Source organism: Palaemon carinicauda, chromosome 31, assembly GCF_036898095.1.
Source record: "Palaemon carinicauda isolate YSFRI2023 chromosome 31, ASM3689809v2, whole genome shotgun sequence".
Taxonomy (NCBI): Eukaryota; Metazoa; Arthropoda; class Malacostraca; order Decapoda; family Palaemonidae; genus Palaemon; species Palaemon carinicauda.
The window spans coordinates 20,862,821-20,882,656 of record NC_090755.1 but is presented as its reverse complement, the minus strand read 5'-3'; the positions used below and the strand labels follow the sequence as shown (position 1 = coordinate 20,882,656).

The following is a 19,836-nucleotide window of genomic DNA, read 5'->3' as shown; positions in this document are numbered from 1 at the left end:
AAAAGTTTCTACAAAGGTAGTAAAGCATGTGTTAGAATAGGAAATGAAGTGAGCGATTGGTTTCCGGTGAGAGTGGGGCTGAGACAGGGATGTGTGATGTCGCCGTGGTTGTTTAACTTGTATGTTGATGGAGTGGTGAGAGAGGTGAATGCTCGAGTGCTTGGACGAGGATTAAAACTGGTAGGTGAGAATGATCATGAATGGGAGGTAAATCAGTTGTTGTTTGCGGATGATACTGTACTGGTAGCAGACACAGAAGAGAAGCTTGACCGACTAGTGACAGAATTTGGAAGGGTGTGTGAGAGAAGGAAGTTGAGAGTTAATGTGGGTAAGAGTAAGGTTATGAGATGTACGAGAAGGGAAGGTGGTGCAAAGTTGAATGTCATGTTGAATGGAGAGTTACTTGAGGAGGTGGATCAGTTTAAGTACTTGGGGTCTGTTGTTGCAGCAAATGGTGGAGTGGAAGCAGATGTACGTCAGAGAGTGAATGAAGGTTGCAAAGTGTTGGGGGCAGTTAAAGGAGTAGTAAAAAATAGAGGGTTGGGCATGAATGTAAAGAGAGTTCTATATGAGAAAGTGATTGTACCAACGGTGATGTATGGATCGGAGTTGTGGGGAATGAAAGTGACGGAGAGACAGAAATTGAATGTGTTTGAGATGAAGTGTCTAAGGAGTATGGCTGGTGTATCTCGAGTAGATAGGGTTAGGAACGAAGTGGTGAGGGAGAGAACGGGTGTAAGAAATGAGTTAGCGGCTAGAGTGGATATGAATGTGTTGAGGTGGTTTGGCCATGTTGAGAGAATGGAAAATGGCTGTCTGCTAAAGAAGGTGATGAATGCAAGAGTTGATGGGAGAAGTACAAGAGGAAGGCCAAGGTTTGGGTGGATGGATGGTGTGAAGAAAGCACTGGGTGATAGGAGGATAGATGTGAGAGAGGCAAGAGAGCGTGCTAGAAATAGGAATGAATGGCGAGCGATTGTGACCCAGTTCCGGTAGGCCCTGCTGCTTCCTCCGGTGCCTTAGATGACCGCGGAGGTAGCAGCAGTAGGGGATTCAGCATTATGAAGCTTCATCTGTGGTGGATAATGTGGGAGGTTGGGCTGTGGCACCCTAGCAGTACCAGCTGAACTCGGCTGAGTCCCTGGTTAGGCTGGAGGAACGTAGAGAGTAGAGGTCCCCTTTTTTGTTTTGTTTCATTGTTGATGTCGGCTACCCCCCAAAATTGGGAGAAGTGCCTTTGGTATATGTATGTATGTATGTGAGATAGTAGTGACCTTATAACAGTAACAGTAAAGGCTGGAAAAGATTATACAAAAAAATCTGTTAAAATACTTAATGATAAGCATGTGTAAAAGCTATGAAGAATTAACCACTGTTATTAGATTCACCTTCGAAAATATGCTTGGAATGTATTTAACATAAATATAAAAATAAAATTAACTAAGAAATGAGCAGAGCCAAAAACACTTACTAACAAAGTAACAGACATAAAAAAAAAATGCGTTTGACATGACTGGTCATGCAGATCATGTTTCTTTGGATACAAAAATAATAATTGTTACAATATATGTGAAGCCTACATATAAAAAACCATATGTATTAGTTACAAATGCATCAAAATTATATTTCACGGACAAAATTCTAGAAAAATAAACATGCACATCCTATGGCATTGAACAGACAGATTACATATTTTGTTTTCAGCTGGTAAGGGAAATTGTTATAACTCGTCAGTCAAATTTAGAAATCCACATTCTAATTAGTCACCAAGAAAACATAGCAAACTTAAAAACGACAAGTACTTGAATCTGAGTAACCATTAAAGAATGCTGCTTGTATACATACATGCAGAAATTCAGTACAAAAATCCTGTAATAAGTTGGGAACTTAGGAGTGAGATGGGACTGAGTGAGTAGCAGTGGTTCAGTTAACAGCCTCTGCAACGGCACTTCCTGGAATCACACACAGATTCCTTGTCGTTCATTTCAAACCTGTCATCAGGATCCCAAACCCCCCAAAAACATTCTTTTCAGGAACAATAACACTACAGCAATTACGAATGAGGCGAATTTAATTATATATTCAATTATATTCTGCTCGTCTTCAGTATAAAGCAGCTTTATAAAAATATTTCGTAGCACATTAGCCGATCATGTAATGCGTATTCAATGTAAGTGTCTTTTAATATACATATTCAATCATATATATATAAGGATGCCAATTGCGTATCATAGCTCTCGGCAGCAACATAATGTACATAATACTCAATATTTGAGATTTCTACACGTCATCATAGACCTGGGAAGACATAAATCATGGTCAAGTGTCACCGAGACCTCTTAAACATCAGAGTCCCTCTCACCTGTGGAATGTTAACCACCAGAATATACATATTTATATAATATACTGTATATATATATACCTCTAGAGACAGTTTGTTTTGGGAATTTCAAAATGTTGAATTTAGCAAATAGATCAGATTTCAGTATTGAAGAAAGTTGTTAATAAGTAAAAGAAAAAATATATATCAAGTAGGTTCTCAATTTTCGTGCTGCTTAAAAGATGGTTAATATATCGAGAGTGAGGTGGTGGCGTCGTTCTTTGCTGTACAATGAAAGGGACTGGATCATCGGTGTCGTTTATTCGTCAAAAGTCGTTGCATCAAGTGTCGTTTGAGTTGCGCGTGATCGAGTGTGGCGGTCAGTGTGGGGCAGCCTCAGTTGTATATGCCCAAGGAAGTGAGTGAGTGAGTGACCTTTGTGAGCTGAGCATACCTCACCACCCACCGCGGCCGTCCATATCTGGAGAAGAATGGGAAATAAAAAGTTATGGTCATTTCATATCAAAATAAGATTAAAAAATAGTCAAGTCTTGTTTCATAAAAAGTTTTTTTTTTTCTAAATGTATCTTAGTAAAACAATGTTTTTTCTTGTTTGATAAATTTTGATAAATCAAACTGAAGAATGGAAATTCAAGTGCTTGCAAGTATGGAAATAATATCCTTAACTAAGTATCGTCTTATTTGATAAGTAGAAGTCTTCCTAATGAAGAATTTTGAAATAATCAAAGGATGCTTGACCCCAACTTTGATTCTCTCAATTTGATATCAATTACGGGAAGAAAGGATCAGTTCATGTTTGCTTTCTTCTTCTATTCAAAACACAACTCCTCACCTATTAATTTTCAATGTCAATTTGATTTGATCGTCAACTAGTTTTCTCTTTGTTTCTCAGTTTAAGTAAGTGTAGCTCTCAACTGCAAGCAGGGAGAGTCGGACGGCAAAAAAGTATCCAATGGTGCAGAAGATGTCGACAGTAGGGTATCTTGTGGCAGTCTCACGGAGCAGAAAATTGGACCTCTTGGTGGACCAGCCACCTTCCTCAAACTCACCTGCCCCTCCCAGAGATCCTCTTCCTCCACCTGCCTCCCCCCCTGAAAAGGCATGGTGAGGGCACTCCAAGAGGATGCTAGGATAAAATTAGTACTGTGTTTCTCTTTCTGCAAAAGGGTAGTAGGAACAGGAGACTTGAGAAGTGGGCAAATTAGGGAGGAACAATTAGGTCATGCAAATGTTGGCATTATTAATCTGTTTCTGAACACATAATTCATGCACAGAGTAAAGCTAGACCTCGTAAATCATGGCATATCCATTAAATGTGTCAAATCTGTTGACGTCGTTATATAATCAGGATTGGCAGGATGCCTGCAGTCAAATCCGAAATTGAATGTCCCCTCGACAATGTTACCATGCACTGGGAAATATGAGCAACAAGAAGCCAAACATGTAACTGACGACAAAGGACAAACAGTTCCTCTAACAGCCAGCTGTTTGGAACAAAGGGTTGGTTTGAAATGGCAGTGAAGCACAGATGTGATAGCACTCCTTGCTAGTTGTGCTGTTAGCTGCCATTACCTGAAAGGAATTGGATTTCATGGCTACCACTAAGCCCTTCGAGCACTAGGCTGAGGTGCGGTGGCAAAAAATTAAGGCTGGGGTGCTGGAAGAGGGATTTCACAGTATACAAAACACCTTCACAAACACGAAGGGTGAGATACATACAAGCACACAGACATGGCATGGGACATCGTCTTTGATAGGTATTTGTTATGACATGCTTTCTCTCAAATCTACAAGAGCCAAAAGCTGAGCCAAAACCTGGACCAGCTGCTGTAACAGCCAATGAATACCACTGAGAGCCAATGCTCAAATCAATGTGGTCTGACGCGACATCAGCAGCCGGAGGACAACTGGCTGCACGTGACAGCACTGCTGAGGGGCACCTCAAGTGTCCCCTTGTGCAGCCGAGACATAAAACAAGTCCTTCACCATATAACAGGGAGAGAGGAATGTTGTGGAGCTTTGTACCTAAATAGTTTAGTATCGAGTCATATTTATCAACATATCACTTATGAAAATAGAGCTAATAAAAATATATGTATATGTATGGATCAGGTATTACAAAGACACTTAGGAAATATAACAAATATGTCTTTGTAATGAAGAACTATTCTAAGTGACCAGGCTCAGGAGCTCTCACTCACACAAACACACACACACACAAACCCGGCACTATCAATAAAAGGGAAACAGTAACGCAATATTGACAGTGGCGCAATCCTGCCGTCTTGCTAAATGATCAACATTATCTCAAAAAAAATACGAGGTCTATTATGAAATAACAGCATGCAACAACAAAACATGTTCATCAGCAAAGTGCAGTGCAAGCAAATACATGAACAGTTTACCCAATTACAAAATGGGTCATTAGAGAAGTGTGTGGAGTCGTTCAGGCTTAATTCCTGGACTTTCTCACAATTATAACCATGTAGGGTTACGATACAAAATCTCGTGTGAGCAAGGCTTTCAGTAAACCAGCCATTTACAACTCATACAAGCCACTATTTTGCCAAATTTCACCCACTGTGAAGCATGTTTACTGTATTATTAAAAACAAGATATGTATCTTTTGATTTTGTTAAAAGACCATGGCCAAGGGTCACATGCTATTGTAAGTACACGGTGGGAAAAACTGGTTGTTATGGATGTCTGTAATACATGTTTGCTGGTCTTCTTGGCCACAAATATTATTGTTATTGTTATGATATGCTTCTTCGCATAAACTTCCAGGTTGAGGATGAGTGTGAGTGGCCAAAGGAGATGGTAAAGGTGGGGGACGTCCGCTGTACGGACTATAACGGACTGAACCTCCTCTGGACTTGGAGTTGGTATAGACAGATTTCAGTGAAGGAAGAATTGGTGGTGTAAATTCGTGGGTCCTAGGCACATTCATACACTGATAATTATAATTCATTTTTGGGATGCCTCCACCTGCAGAGTGTGGGGTACAATACTGCTGTTTTTCAGATATAACAGACATATTACACTGTGGTTGGTGTTGTTGTCGGACAGAAAACTGGTATGGATGGTGTCTATGACTTTGTGAGGAACTATATTTAGGTGCCAGGAATTGTGAAGAGGAAGTGGAGGCACATGAAGAAGCATTAGTTGATGGAACGTTATTACCTGGATGAGAAGTCATGACTGATGAAGCTTGGGAGTGTGTGGGTTTATAACTAATGGGACCTGTCATTGGTGGAGAGGTTGGACTATCCGAAGAGGAGGAGGAAGAGGATGAGGAAGAAGAGCTCGAGGAAGAAGCATCAGGGGAGTCTGCTGGTGTGACAATAACTAGAGGCAGCTTTGGAGCCTTGGGGCATCTTGGAGTGTGACGGCATGAGGCTCGATGATTTGGGTCGCCCAGCAACTTTTCCAATTTCATCTTCTCTGTCGTCAGCCGTTGAATTTCAGTCTTCAGTCTTACATTCATGTCTTCCACCGACTCAGATTCCTGACACAAAAGATAATGAATAATTCTGTATAAGTACTGTGTATAAATCTTATAATAAAAATACTTTTAAAGTAGATGCAGTCTGATATAAACTAATCACTATGTTTCTTCAAGGATTTTTGCACATCCAGTTAACCAAAGGTAGAAAACACCTAAATAATTTAATAAAAATATTGATGAGTAGAAATCTTTCCTTTGAAACATACTAACATAGAATAAGTTTTGTGACTTTTCTACATTCATGATAATTTTAAAATCTCCACTTAACCTATGAAATCAACTGGCAATATGATAGATTAACCTATTAGAGTTTGGCGCACTACAACAGTGCCGTTATCATGGCAATGTTGAAAAATACTAAAAAAATTAATTAAGATTAGTAAGGCTCTAGAATAAAATAAACTATCTTGGCCTGTATTATACTCAGTGCCTTGTTGGTTATATGCAGAGACCCAGACATTATAACTGATGGCCATTAATGTTGGCCAAGGAAAACTTTGATTATAGGTAGGGAGTGAAAGTTTTAGCCAGGGTTTCCAACTGGAGGAGCATTCTATGCTATTGGTGGACCCCTGTGGACTATTAAAATATTAAGGAAGGGATTGTGAGTGGGTTTTAACAATTTCAATTTCATATTAGATATCAACACTAAAGTTAAGATTTATTACTAGACTTGAACAATATGCATTTAAACTGCCTTTGATCTCGTTACACTGGAGCTGGAAAATAACAAGCATAGAGAGACCTTCATATCATTGTACCACGATTGATTATAAATTGCAGGGCAACAATATCATTGTTGTGAGGCAAAATAAACCTCCCACTTACTGTCATGAGCACGATGGTTTTCTCCTTCTTCTTATTCCTGCATTTCGTGGCAGCAATCTTGTTCCTCTCCCTCCGTTTGCGCCTGCGCACCTCGTCTTCCTCCGTTAGCTGTCAGGACAACCAGGTTAGTAGGCCTAAAAATAATTACATCCATCAATTATACAAATGTTAAGAAAACCTAAGCAAATCCCTTTGTTAATAAGTGGAGGTTAGAATCAATGCTGGGGTTGCCTGTCCTCTCATTGTATAGATGTCCTAGACATAGACTGTTCATTCTCTCTCACCCTTGGGACTCGACATTTGGTGTCCTAGTACAGATTAGGTGATGGTCATTGAGTTGGAAGATGTCAAATCATGCAATCAAATAATTAGAAGTTACAATGCCTATATTTTATATGTATCTTGTGTCTGAAGTAAAAATAATGGCCTACGCATTTCAAAATTAGTGCTTGATTTAGTTAATACCATGAAGCAGCAAAAATGTGGAAAGATATTTCTTGATAATCACTGTCCATAATGTCTTCAGAATCACCCTACTTATAAATCTAACACACTGCCTTCACCTCCAGTCTTGGACCTTTTTTCTAAATATCTATTCATAACCACACTATAGTCAATTCTTTTTAGTGAGGCAGATTTGCACTGACTCGCAGCGGTGCCCTTTTAGCTCGAAAAAGTTTCCTGGTATCTGATTGGTTAGAATTATCTTGTCCAACCAATCAGCGATCAGGAATCTTTTCCGAGCGGAAAGGGTACCGCTGCAAGTCGGTGCAAATCTGCCTCACTAAAAAGAATTGACTATAGTGTGTCTGATTATTTCTGCCTTGTTAAGTTTTTAATGCTCGAACTTCATTAACCCTACATAAAAAAAAAACTGCTACAGACTAATTCTAAGTTTATTATTTGTGAGTAAAAAAATATTGTCTTGGTAAATCATCTAAATAATTACAATTCTGCTACACTGAATGAAAAAGAGAATGGAAGGCCAACTTGAGAATGTATCTCGCGACTTTTTACACGTGGAAACATTACCTCATCTGATTCGCTCTTGATGTATTTCGAGTCTGGGAAGTAAGGATCGTGGTTGTCAACGCCGGCAGCTTGCAATTTGGTCCGAATCTGCAATTTGAGTCCTTCTTTGATCAGGGCAGATTTGGTGGCTTCCACTGTGTTTACCGGAGAGGGTAGGTCAGGGGTGGAGGGGGGCGATGCCCCTGCCAGGGGGCCGCCAATTCCAGAGGTGCCAGGGGACCCGCCCACCAGACCACCTCCGCCTCCTCCACCCAAGCCACCACCCGAAGGGAAGCCGCAAGCCGTCGGACTCTGGAGTTGCTCACTCAGTTGGGAAGACGACCCGACGGGGGAAGAAGAAGAAGGATGATGTTCCATGATGCGAGCCATGCAGGCAGCTGTGAGGGGAGTCGCCGCTGACTCCTCGCTTGGACTGCTGAGGTCACTGATTGGGCTCAGCATGGTACCGCCTTCAGTCTGCAAGGAAAAGTTTTCATGCTGAAAGGACACGCTCCACGTTGACAGCTGAAAACGACTTTGGATACATTATGATATTAATAATAAGTTGATTTGTTTCAACTTTGTTTTAAGTACATCTATATATTTGTCTTGATTTTATAGTATAAAGGAAAGGGCATTTTATTATATTTTTAGTATATTCTATGGACGCGAAGAATAACTACGGATTATCATTTTATCTCAATACAGACTTTTTAAAAATGAATTGGTCCTGTTCCTTATCTATAATACAACAACGAGGCAAGTCTCCCAGCCTTCGACCCCCCCCCCCAAAAAAAAAATCAAAATATTGCACGAAAAATATAAACTAACCTTTTTTAGTCAATACTAATATCCTACATACAATAGGGATTCCAAAGCAACTTTAATAGATCATGTTGAAATTTAACCTGAAATTCTAAACTTCACCTGAAGTAATATAATAATATCGGCTTCATTCTTCTAAAATAAAACTGAAACCAGATTAATCAATTCGCTGTAATGGGAGTTTTATGTCTTAACCTTACAATGAGATTATATATAAATCCATGCTGATCCTAAGCCCAGATAAAGGGGCGGCCAGGGCTGAGAGTCACTGAATCTTGCGGCCAGATGCAAAAGAGGTCATTATATTTAATAAATCCCGAATACGAAAGATAAGAAGCGTCACCTACTCTCCTCTTGTCCACCGATAGAATATATAATTTTCTCACGTTGCAAATGGATCTGGAAACTTGCACTATAGCGGGAGACAGACAGGTTTCAAGTGAAATCAGTTTAATACTTTTTTTCTTAAATCGGGATCTCTGTCAACTCGAACCCTTGTACAGTGGCATCAGAGAGAAGATAAGTCCCCCACGAGCATCAGAGGAGACGCCAACGTAACGAACTAATTGGCTCAATTGCATGTTATTGTTGACAGCCGCAATTCATTTTGCGATACTCAAGTGCTAAATGTCAATTGCCATTCTGATGATCATAGGCGTCTAAGCTCGATGTGCAGTGCTAGAACTTTAATGTTACCAGGATTGGGTGCCTAAATATGTTATTTAGAGTTACGTATGAAGGTAGAAATCATGATTTTTGACTGAATCTTAAATTCCTTGTTGTATAATTACATTGTTGCATGTAAATAGATGTATTTATGTTTAACACACAGAGATTGAGTCATTAAAAATGCTGTTCATAGGTATAGAAGTATAAATGAAATTTAACAATATTCTTTAGAATTCTACTTTCAAATTCCAAAGTATTAACCTTTATTAGCAATTCATATGACTTTCATCTTAAGTTATATCTCTCTTCCCTACGGTAGGGCATACATGTATAGGCAATGCTAATTGATTATAATTGGCGTAGAAATATGTTCAAATTATAATTTAATAAAAGAAGTGGAATTTCAGAATCTTTCGTACTTACTTCTTTTTCATCATTCTAACAAAATGTGCTTTATTATTTGATCACTGAGATATAATTACATGGACGGATGAAAATCATAAACAAAATCATTTATATTGCTCTTAAATATTTCTATCTATAGAGTATCATTTATATATTTCCAATTAAACAAATTGTGACGGTTATGATTCATGTGAAATATCTTCATAGTAATCTTACATAACATAATTTGGTTTCCTTATATATGCTAAGATTTGGTCATTATTCCTATGTACATACGGCATATACATATATATATATATATATATATATATATATATATATATATATATATATATATATATATATATATATATATATATATATATATATATAGGGATTACAGGATTACAGGTGAAGATATTATATTTGGTGTGTAGCAGGGTCCAAAAAACATCAGTTAAAGGGTCATAGTTTTTTTATTAAGAGACGTTTCGAACATTGGAATGTTCATTATCAATCTGTAAAAGATATAAATATAAAATTCTTAAAATTTGTACAAAATTTAAAACAAAATAGTAAAAGAATATTTTTACTCACTCGTTCTTCACCTTTTCCTATGGATGGTCTGGTGAGCACTGGTTCTCTTTTGTTTTACTGTTTTAGTTTTTTACGATTTTCTGTTATAAAATCAAAAATGTTTTAATATTCTTTTACTATTTTGTTTTAAATTATTATACAAATTTTAAGAATTTTATATTTATATCTTTTACAGATTGATAAAGAACATTCCAATGTTCGAAACGTCTCTAAATAAAAAAAACTATGGCCCTTTAACTGATGTTTTTGGACCCTGTTGCACACCATATATATATATATATATATATATATATATATATATATATATATATATATATATATATATATATATATATATATATATATGTATGTATGTATGTATGTGTGTGTTAGTGTGTGTGTGTGAGGTATATACTTACAAATTACTTTTTTAATTTGTAAATTAACTCATTTTTTATACTCTTTGCCCATTCGTGTATCTGTATATATTGGGAAATACATTTGATTATCTACTCATTCATTTCTTATCTAATCAACTTAATAGTTAATTACTTGCTCAATGGATTTTAACACTTACTTTCAGGCAATTACGAATATGTCTTGAAATGCATTTAGTAGTTAATTTCCTGACCTTCATCAACAATTATCTATTCTATATTTCAATTAATCTAATGAACTGATTACATAACTCGTTCTATCGACTCTTGGTTATCTAATTTACCTAAATATCTCTAGTACCCAGGCACTCTATATTATCTTATTTCTCTCCTTTTTTAAATTTTTTTTATAGCTTATATATAGAAATATCTATTTTAATGCCGTTACTGTTCTTAAAACGTTTTATTTTAATTGTTCATTACTTCCTTTACAGTTATTTATTTCCTTTCTACTTCTTGAGGAGGTCCTTGGGCTTATAACCTCCTGCTTTTCCAACTAGGGTTGTAGCTTAGCTAATAATAATAATAATAATAATAATAATAATAATAATAATAATAATAATAATAATAACATCACCTAATTAATCAATTTGCCTTACAACCATTTGACCGACTCTTACCTCAGCAATTTAGTCTACTGCCATTTCATTGGCTTTACATTAGTGTCTCTTATCAGGCTCTTAAATAAATTATTATTACTTGCTAAACTACAACCCCAGTTGGAAAAGCAGGATGCTATAAGTCCAAGGGCTCCAATAGGGAAAAATAGCTTAGTGAGGCAAGGAAACAATGAAATAAATAATTTTCCTCTTCTCCCTAATCTGAATCTTAGTGGACTGAGCTTACCTGACAGATTCTTACTTGACGTCATTATTAACTTTTTCTGGTTCTTACCTAACTCCTGATTAACAAATTTACCTTATTGTCACTTGAAGGTTTAAACGTCGCTCATAAATGGCAGAGGCAAGGGACAGTGACATTGCCCTATCAAGCAGGACAATGCCCTAGAGACTAAACATATATACTGTACATATGATCAGCGCCCAAGCTCCCTCTCCATCCAAGCTAGGACCAAGAAGGGCCAGGCAATGACTGCTGGTGACTCAGCACATAGACCTATAGGCTTCCAAAAACCCCCGTCCTTAGCTCACAAGGATGGTGAGGTTGCAGCGACCAAAGAAACTATCAAGTTTGAGCAGACCTCGAACCCAAGTCTGGCGTTCACCAGTTAGGGACGGTTACCACATCGGCCACCATAAGCCTTTTCAGGCTCTTAAATGAATTAGCCTTTCTTCCCCAACCTTTTCCTGGTTCTTACCTGACTCTGGTACTGTGAATAGGAGTGCGGAAGGGGCGGGCTGGTCAGGTTGATGAGGGAGTTGAGGATTTCGGGTGTCTTGGGGGTGGTACAGGACCCCTCCCCCGCCGACGGAGGCGGGGGTGTCAAATTCACATTCAGGAACATTCTGGTAATGGTTCTCGGAGATTTCTTCCTTTTCTACGTGAGGTGATTAGAGATGATTTGAGTTTTGGCTCTGAGCTCTGCGGATAAAAGAGGATTAAAACATTATTATTATTATTATTATTATTATTATTATTATATTATTATTATTAGAGAAAATGGTTGAATATTTATTGAATATGAGTTTGATTATAATCATAATAAGAATGAATGTGTCATAGAAACATGGAAAATTTTGTTCAAAGGACATTATCAAACTAAATTAAATTGAATATTTTCTTTCTTGAAACATATTTCAGATGAAGGAATCAACCTGCCAATGACACTTTCAAGGAAACCGGAACTTAATCTAACGCTTCAAATACAGAAACTACAAAATAAAACATTGATAACCTACAAAACTCGAACTTTGTCACATCTACAATTTTCAAAGTTTGTTCAGAAAACTCGTTTACCTGGTGAGGATATAACATATTTTATATAAAATCTAATCAAAATTACTTCAATAATGTCATGCAAATAGACAGATATCCATAATTAATATCACCTTTAAAATGGGTACAATTATCTGCTGGGGTCAAGAAAAAGGACTTGGGTCTAAATACCTCATCCTTAAGGATTTGTTGTGGTATATATATATATATATATATATATATATATATATATATATATATATATATATATATATATATATCATCATCATCAACAGTAGCTAGTCCACTGCAAGACAAAGGCCTCAGACATGACCTTCCACTCCCGTCTGATTATGGTCTTTCTTTCCCAGTCTACTGCCAAAAATTTTCTTAGCTCGTCAATCTTTCGTCTTCTCTTCCTTCCCCTGTTTCATTTGCAATCTTTCTGGAACCATTCTGTTATCCCCAATGCTCATCTGTTTATATATATATATATATATATATATATATATATATATATATATATATATATATATATATACATATATATATATGTATATATATATATATATATATATATATATATATGTATATATATGTACATAAAACAAAAGCAAATGCAGCCGTTTCTAGTCCACTGCCGTATAAAGGCCTCAGACATGCCCTTTCTCATGTCTAGGGTTTGGCCAGTTTTCATCACGCTGGCCGACCACAGACTGGTGATGGTGGGAGACTTTTGTCTGATCGCTCAGTAGCCCTGACTAGTAAGGCTTTACTGATTGTTGCGATACATAAACCCTTTCACCACTTTAACGTATCCCCACTCAGATAGGGATATATATATATATATATATATATATATATATATATACACATATATATATATATATATATATATATATATATATATATATATGCAGAATAATCATGTAAAGTTACTTTTATCAATATTCACTAGTTCATTTACTAAGTATAAATTTATTAGATACATCTTCCATATTCTGATGGATAAATAAACACAAAACTTGTTTGGCTAGTCATCGGCCCACGCAGTATAGACACACCAATAAATAAAAATAAAGTAATGGCAATGTATCTATATTTTCTTTCATTGTTATCAAATAGCCTTGCACAAATCTCTCTCTCTCTCTCTCTCTCTCTCTCTCTGGGGGAACCCAAACATAGAATAAGGCAATAAGGCAATAAGGCTCTCTCGTTTCAGCAAAATTTCATGAATGATTTAACAAGAGATTTCAGAGGATACCTCGGGATATAGGGGGCAGACTTTCATGTTCCAGTCGTTTATTAAACGACAGATACATCCGATCAACAAGCCTCTCACGTCTGATACTCAGAAACCAGTTTGTTTTACAATTAGTCTTCCTAAGGTTGAATGATAATAGTAGGATGAAATTCCACCTTTCTCCGAGTTCCCTCTACATAACATCAAAACTCCAAACTTTAAGAACCTTGAGGATTAGCTAAAACTTCTTAACATTTGTTGCACAGAGAGAGAATCAAGCAAATTTAAATACGGAATTTGTTGCTTAGAAGTGGATGACTGGGGGTGGTGGAGGCCTGGAGGGGGGAGGGACAGAGCGAGTAGAAATAGCGCCTATGTCAGCGCGCGTGGGATAAGTTGCCAGATGTGTGACAGCTACTCCCTCTCCTTTTTTCTAATATAACAGCCCATGCTCTCCTCTGTCTTTCGCTATTGCAAAAGGGCATAGCGAAATCTCTATAAATAGGATCGTACAAGGTGGTGTTAGAACAGGCTAGATGAGAATATAATGACATATATATTGACAATTCAAGACAAATTTTCTCTATTTAGCAACTGTCAGCCAGATGCACGATAAGATAGACAGTATCTCTTTTTAAACCAGTGATTACTGTATTTTTTCGCGCAATTTGATTAGTAAAATTGCAGTATTCCTAATAAACACGAATTTCTTTTGAAATCATATTAAGAGCGAATGAAGTCATACAAAGCAAAATTGTATTAGTAATTGCTGTAGTTGAGGCTAAAGGAAAACATCCCACACTATCTAAACTATGAACAATATTGAAAAACTTCTTACTAATACCAACAACAAAAAAAAAAGGACAACAAAAGAAAAAATATCCTGTGAGACTTTGTTGACTAAAGAAAATGGCTTTGACGCCCTCATAAATCTGTTTTATATTTGAAAAGTCATACAATGTTGTTACCTAGACTCTCCAAGTAAGGAAAGCGACTCCGACGCATTGCCATAAGAGGAGACAGTTGGACTTCTTAAGGCTATAATTTTGACATTTTTATTTGCCTCGGTCATTTAAGATAATTAAACTGTGTGTGTGTGTGTGTGTGTGTGTGTGTGTGTGTGTGTGTGTGTGTGTGTGTGTGTGTGTGTAAATAGGAGAAAATAACATCCCTTAGACGGAGGAGGTTCAAAACATTCAATACACATAACATATAAACAATCTGTATATAGATATTATGCATACTTTACACACAGAAATACAAACACATACACACGCACACATACAACATTACTTCTATAAATGTGTTTCAAACCCTTACCCTTTCCAGAAGGTGGCCCTAGAATAAAAATAATAGAATAGTCACTGCACCATTCATACTCTTACTGCTTAGATAAAAACGGACGGCAATATACTAAATGCTCTAACCCAGGCCCGATGCAAATAACAAAAGGAAAATGAAAGAAAAAGCGGGAAGAGACATACTTTGTGCCTTCTTCTTCACTCAAGGGATTAACTACTGCAATGTAATTTTTCAGTGACTACTTTCCTCTTGGTAAGGGTAGCAAAGACTTAGCTTAGATAGTAATGATAATAGGCAGCTCTTCTGGGTGAAGGACACCCCAAAACCAAACCATTGTTCTCTGGTCTTGGGTAGTGCCACAGCCTCTGTACTATGATCTTTTACTGCCCTGGGTAGAGTTTTCATGCTTGGAGGTACACTCAGGTAACGCTATTCTATGTTTCCTTATTTCCTATCCTCGCTGGGCTATTTTCTCTGTTAGAGCCCATGGACTTCCAGCATCCTGCTTTTCCAACTAAGGTTGTAGCCTAGCTATTAATAATAATAATAATAATAATAATAATAATAATAATAATAATAAAGCGTAAAAAGAAATGTAAATCATGAAGAAGATATATAAGAAGAAAGTCAAAACCATTTTTTTCTAAAGTGGCTCTGACTAGGGCCGACTAAGACTGGGCTATACCCTATACTCAGTATTATTATTATTAATATTATTATTATTATTATTATTATTATTATTATTATTATTATTACTTGGTAAGCTACAACCCTAGTTGGAAAACCAGGATGTATAGCTATAAGCCCAGAGGCTCCAACAGGGAAAATAGCCCATTGAGGAAAGGAAACTCGGACAAATAAAATATTTTGAGAACAATAACAACATTAAAATAAATATTTCCTGTATAAACTATAAAAACTTTAAAAAAAACCAGAGGAAGAGAAATGAGATAGAATAGTGTGCCCGAGTGTACCCTCAAGCAAGAGAACTCTAACCCAAGACAATGGAAGGCCATGATACAGAGGCTAAGGCACTGCCCAAGACTTCCATTGTTTATACGGAGACATTTGATCATACAGTCTTTACATCCACTCCAGTATAAATATACATAAAGGCAACTCACACACCGTATGCTGCTTGACCATTATGACCAAATAATCAAATTTTTCCCTCATTAAATTTTGACGAGTGACAGACACGTGTTTCATTTTCATGTTTCTGGCAAGGTTCTTTTACTCACATATCTTACAAATATATTAACATTTGTATAAAATTCCTTGAGGCGTGAATATTTTTACCGTTGTGTCTTTAACAAAAATATTAATTATCATTCCCTTTTAAAGTAATATTATTAAGATTTTAATTATTTTCATCATCATCATCATCATCATCATCATTATTATTATTATTATTATTATTATTATTATTATTATTATTATAATTATTGTTTTTATTATTATTATTATTATTATTATTATTATCATTATTATTATTATTATTATTATTATTATTATTATTATTATTATCATCAGCATCATCATCATTATTATTATTATTATTATTATTATCATTATTATTATTATCAGCATTATTACTATTATTAAATTTCTTTTATTGCATATATTATTTCTGTAAATTATTGTTGTTTTTTGTTACTGCAAAAGAAACAACATTATCATTACTATTAAAATCAAAAGTAACAAAGCATTACTCTAGGCATTTACCCATCCTTGAAGATACTCCGCTCGCCCACACTCTCTGCTGACCTTGCATGGCACTTTTCGTTTCATTAGGTAAGAAGCCGAAGGTCAAACCTCCAGGCCAGGTAAAAGGACAAGAAAATAAATGGAAAACTAAGCTGTGCACCTTCAAGGTCATCGTGTGTACAGGTAACTTGACTAATTAGATTTAACTTGATGTATTAAAAGTTTCAGCGCATATAATTAACGCCTGGGGGTACACTCTGGCATGCTGTTCTATCTTATTTCTCTTCCTCTGGTTTATTTTGAAGTTTTTATAGTGTATATATGAAGGGTGTAGTTAATGTTGTTACTGTTCTTGAAATATTTCATTAAGATTGTTTACTCCTCTCTTATAGTTTATTAATTCCTTGATTCCTTTCCTTACTGGGCTATTTTTCTCTGTTGGAGCCTTTGGGCTTAGAGCATCTTACTTTTCCAACTAGGGTTATAGCCTAGCTTGTAATAATAATAATAATAATAATAATAATAATAATAATAATAATAATAATAATAATAACAGCAACAACAACAATAACAACCAAAACAACTGACAAGTCTGTTATAAACCAAATAGGTGTTGTGATCGCTCTATCTAATGGCATTTCTACAGTATATACATCTTGTAACTGGAGATCATATAGACTTGGTATGGATCTCTGCAATGGTGACTGGTCCTGTGAGAGAGAGAGAGAGAGAGAGAGAGAGAGAGAGAGAGAGAGAGAGAGAGAGAGAGAGAGAGAGAATTTCTAATTTATTGTTGTACCTTAGTGGAGTCGTTCTCACTTCGTAGGTAACCCTTCATTATAATTATGCTCTCTCTCTCTCTCTCTCTCTCCTCTCCTCCTCTCTCTCTCTCTCTCTCTCTCTCTCTCTCAAATGACTACATTCAGTCCTTGAACTGGCAACGATGCAAGCGATTCTCCTCAGAGTTGCCAACGTTCCCACGCACGATTTGGTATTTTGAAAGGAACGAAAAATCCGACTGAAATAAAAGCAGGATTCGGCGTAGCTAAGGTTCGATGGCCAACGATGTCGTTCGAGACATTCACTGGCTTCGTGACAAAATCCTTAAGCCGATCTGCAATCCGGAGCTAAATAAAAACGTGTAGGTTACAAACTTCGTTCATCCCAATCAGATACGTGAGAGAGAACCAATCTTATAGTCAACTTCTCGAGTGACGGGGATAGTGCATGCGTTGCTGGGTGATAATAATAATAATAATAATCAACCTCTGCAAATACTAATTCTTCCGACAAACTAAACAGACTGATTACGAACAGTAGAAATAAAATACATAGGCATATGGGTTAAAGATTATGAAAATTATATCCAAGCAGGAAATGATTATTGACAAGAGTATTGGCAAAAAAAAAAAAAGAAAAAAAAAATCGTGACATGAAGAAAAACGAAAGAACGAAATTTGATATATTGAAAGAAAGTTAAACGGAATCCGGCACACTTGACCCTCCTTCCAACTTGAGTATGCCAACCATTCGCGAAGGAGCTAAATTTGCAAAAAGCCAAGAGCTCTTGTCTTCGAAACTGGTACAAAGTTGAATGGGGACCTTTCTAGAAGTAGTTGGGAGTTTTGCAATTTGTGTAGTGGGATTGCGCGTCATTCCCCAGAAGATCATAGGATTTGGGAGACAATTGTTCGACGAGGTTGAACGTTTGAGCCCAGGGAACATAGCTTGCTTGTCAAAAAGGCAAGGGCTAAAGGGTGCATCCAACGAAACAGGAAACAATTTACTATCGACACGTCCATTCTCCTCTCTCTCTCTCTCTCTCTCTCCTCTCCTCTCCTCTCTCTCCTTCTCTCTCTCTCTCCTCTCACCTCTCTCTCATATATATATATATATATATATAATATATATATATATATATATATATATATATATACATACATATATATATATATATATTTATATATATATTATATATGTAATATATATATTTATATATATATATATATATATATATATATATATATATAATTTACACACACATATATATATATATATATACACGTAATGTGTAGAACAGTCAGAGATGGTGGAGAAGGATTGGAATGGATTGATGATAGGAATTTAGCAGACTTAGTATTTGTAGAGGTTTATTATTATTATTATTATTATATTATTATTATTATTATTATTATTATTATAAGCTAAGCTACAACCGTAGTTGTAAAAAGCGGGATCTTATAGCCCAAGGACTACAATACAAGAAAAAGAGGCCCAGTGACGAAAAGGAAACGAGGAAATAAATTAACCTACAAGAGAAGAAATGAAAATTCAAAATAAAATACCCTTAAGAACAGTAGCAATATTAAAATATATCTTTTACATATAAACTATAAAAACTTAGAAAAAAACAGAGGAAGAGAAATGAAATAGAATAGTGTACCCGAGTGTACAAGGAGAACTCTAAAAAGACTGTGGTACAAGAGGCTATGGCACTACCCAAGACTAGAGAACAATAGTTTAATTTTGGATTGTCCTAGATGAGCTGCTTACCATAGCTAAAGAGTCTCTTCTACCCTACATCTCAAAATATTCTGATGTTTTAAGGAATAAAGTTACAGGAAAAGATGAAAATAGTTGCCATATCTTCGCGTTTTTTCCCCTTCTGCTGTTTAAGAGTTAGATTAACTCTTGTGAAATAATATTGAAAACTAAGTATCGCTTTCCTCGAATATATTTATTAACTGAATAAAAAACTCATTCACTTCTATTTTGATTCCTTTGTTTTAATACGCTGGTGTTATTTCTCAGTTTGATGTTGCTCAGTTCGAAATTTAAATTTTTATGGTTTCAATCAAACCTTCCAGAATTGATAAATTCTCCCTAATAAAGTGTTCAAGGGAAATTGGATTTTCCGATAGAATTTGGGCGTTACCTCAAAGATCTATCCAAATATAGATCTTTAATACAATATTTATGCGTTGAGATTCTCGGGTCTGGCTAACATTTCCAACAAATTTGGAAAATTGAAACCCCGGAAATAGTGATACTAAGAAAACAGAATAACTAAAAGTTAACTGATGAAGACATATGCTACAGCAAGGATATAAATCAAATGAGTACAAATCAA

At 36.0% G+C, this 19,836-nt stretch overlaps 1 protein-coding gene across 2 annotated transcripts in view; it reads right to left on the bottom strand.

Annotated features, from left to right (window-relative positions):
- Window positions 1-2,053: 2,053 nt before the first annotated feature.
- Window positions 2,054-19,836, bottom strand: part of LOC137624335 (activating transcription factor 3-like) — an 81,261-nt gene continuing 63,478 nt past the window's right edge. Inside the window, exons 2-6 of one of the 2 annotated variants that reach the window (XM_068355021.1) lie at window positions 11,898-12,121; window positions 7,710-8,213; window positions 6,678-6,785; window positions 3,174-5,849; window positions 2,054-2,801 (exon numbers count right to left, since the gene is read on the bottom strand). In XM_068355021.1, coding sequence (XP_068211122.1) covers window positions 4,998-5,849; window positions 6,678-6,785; window positions 7,710-8,213; window positions 11,898-12,044 — 1,611 coding nt within the window. In that variant the 5' untranslated portion in view covers window positions 12,045-12,121 and the 3' untranslated portion in view covers window positions 2,054-2,801; window positions 3,174-4,997. The remainder of the gene's footprint in view (window positions 2,802-3,173; window positions 5,850-6,677; window positions 6,786-7,709; window positions 8,214-11,897; window positions 12,122-19,836) is intronic. The other variant, XM_068355023.1, reaches the window with a different exon arrangement.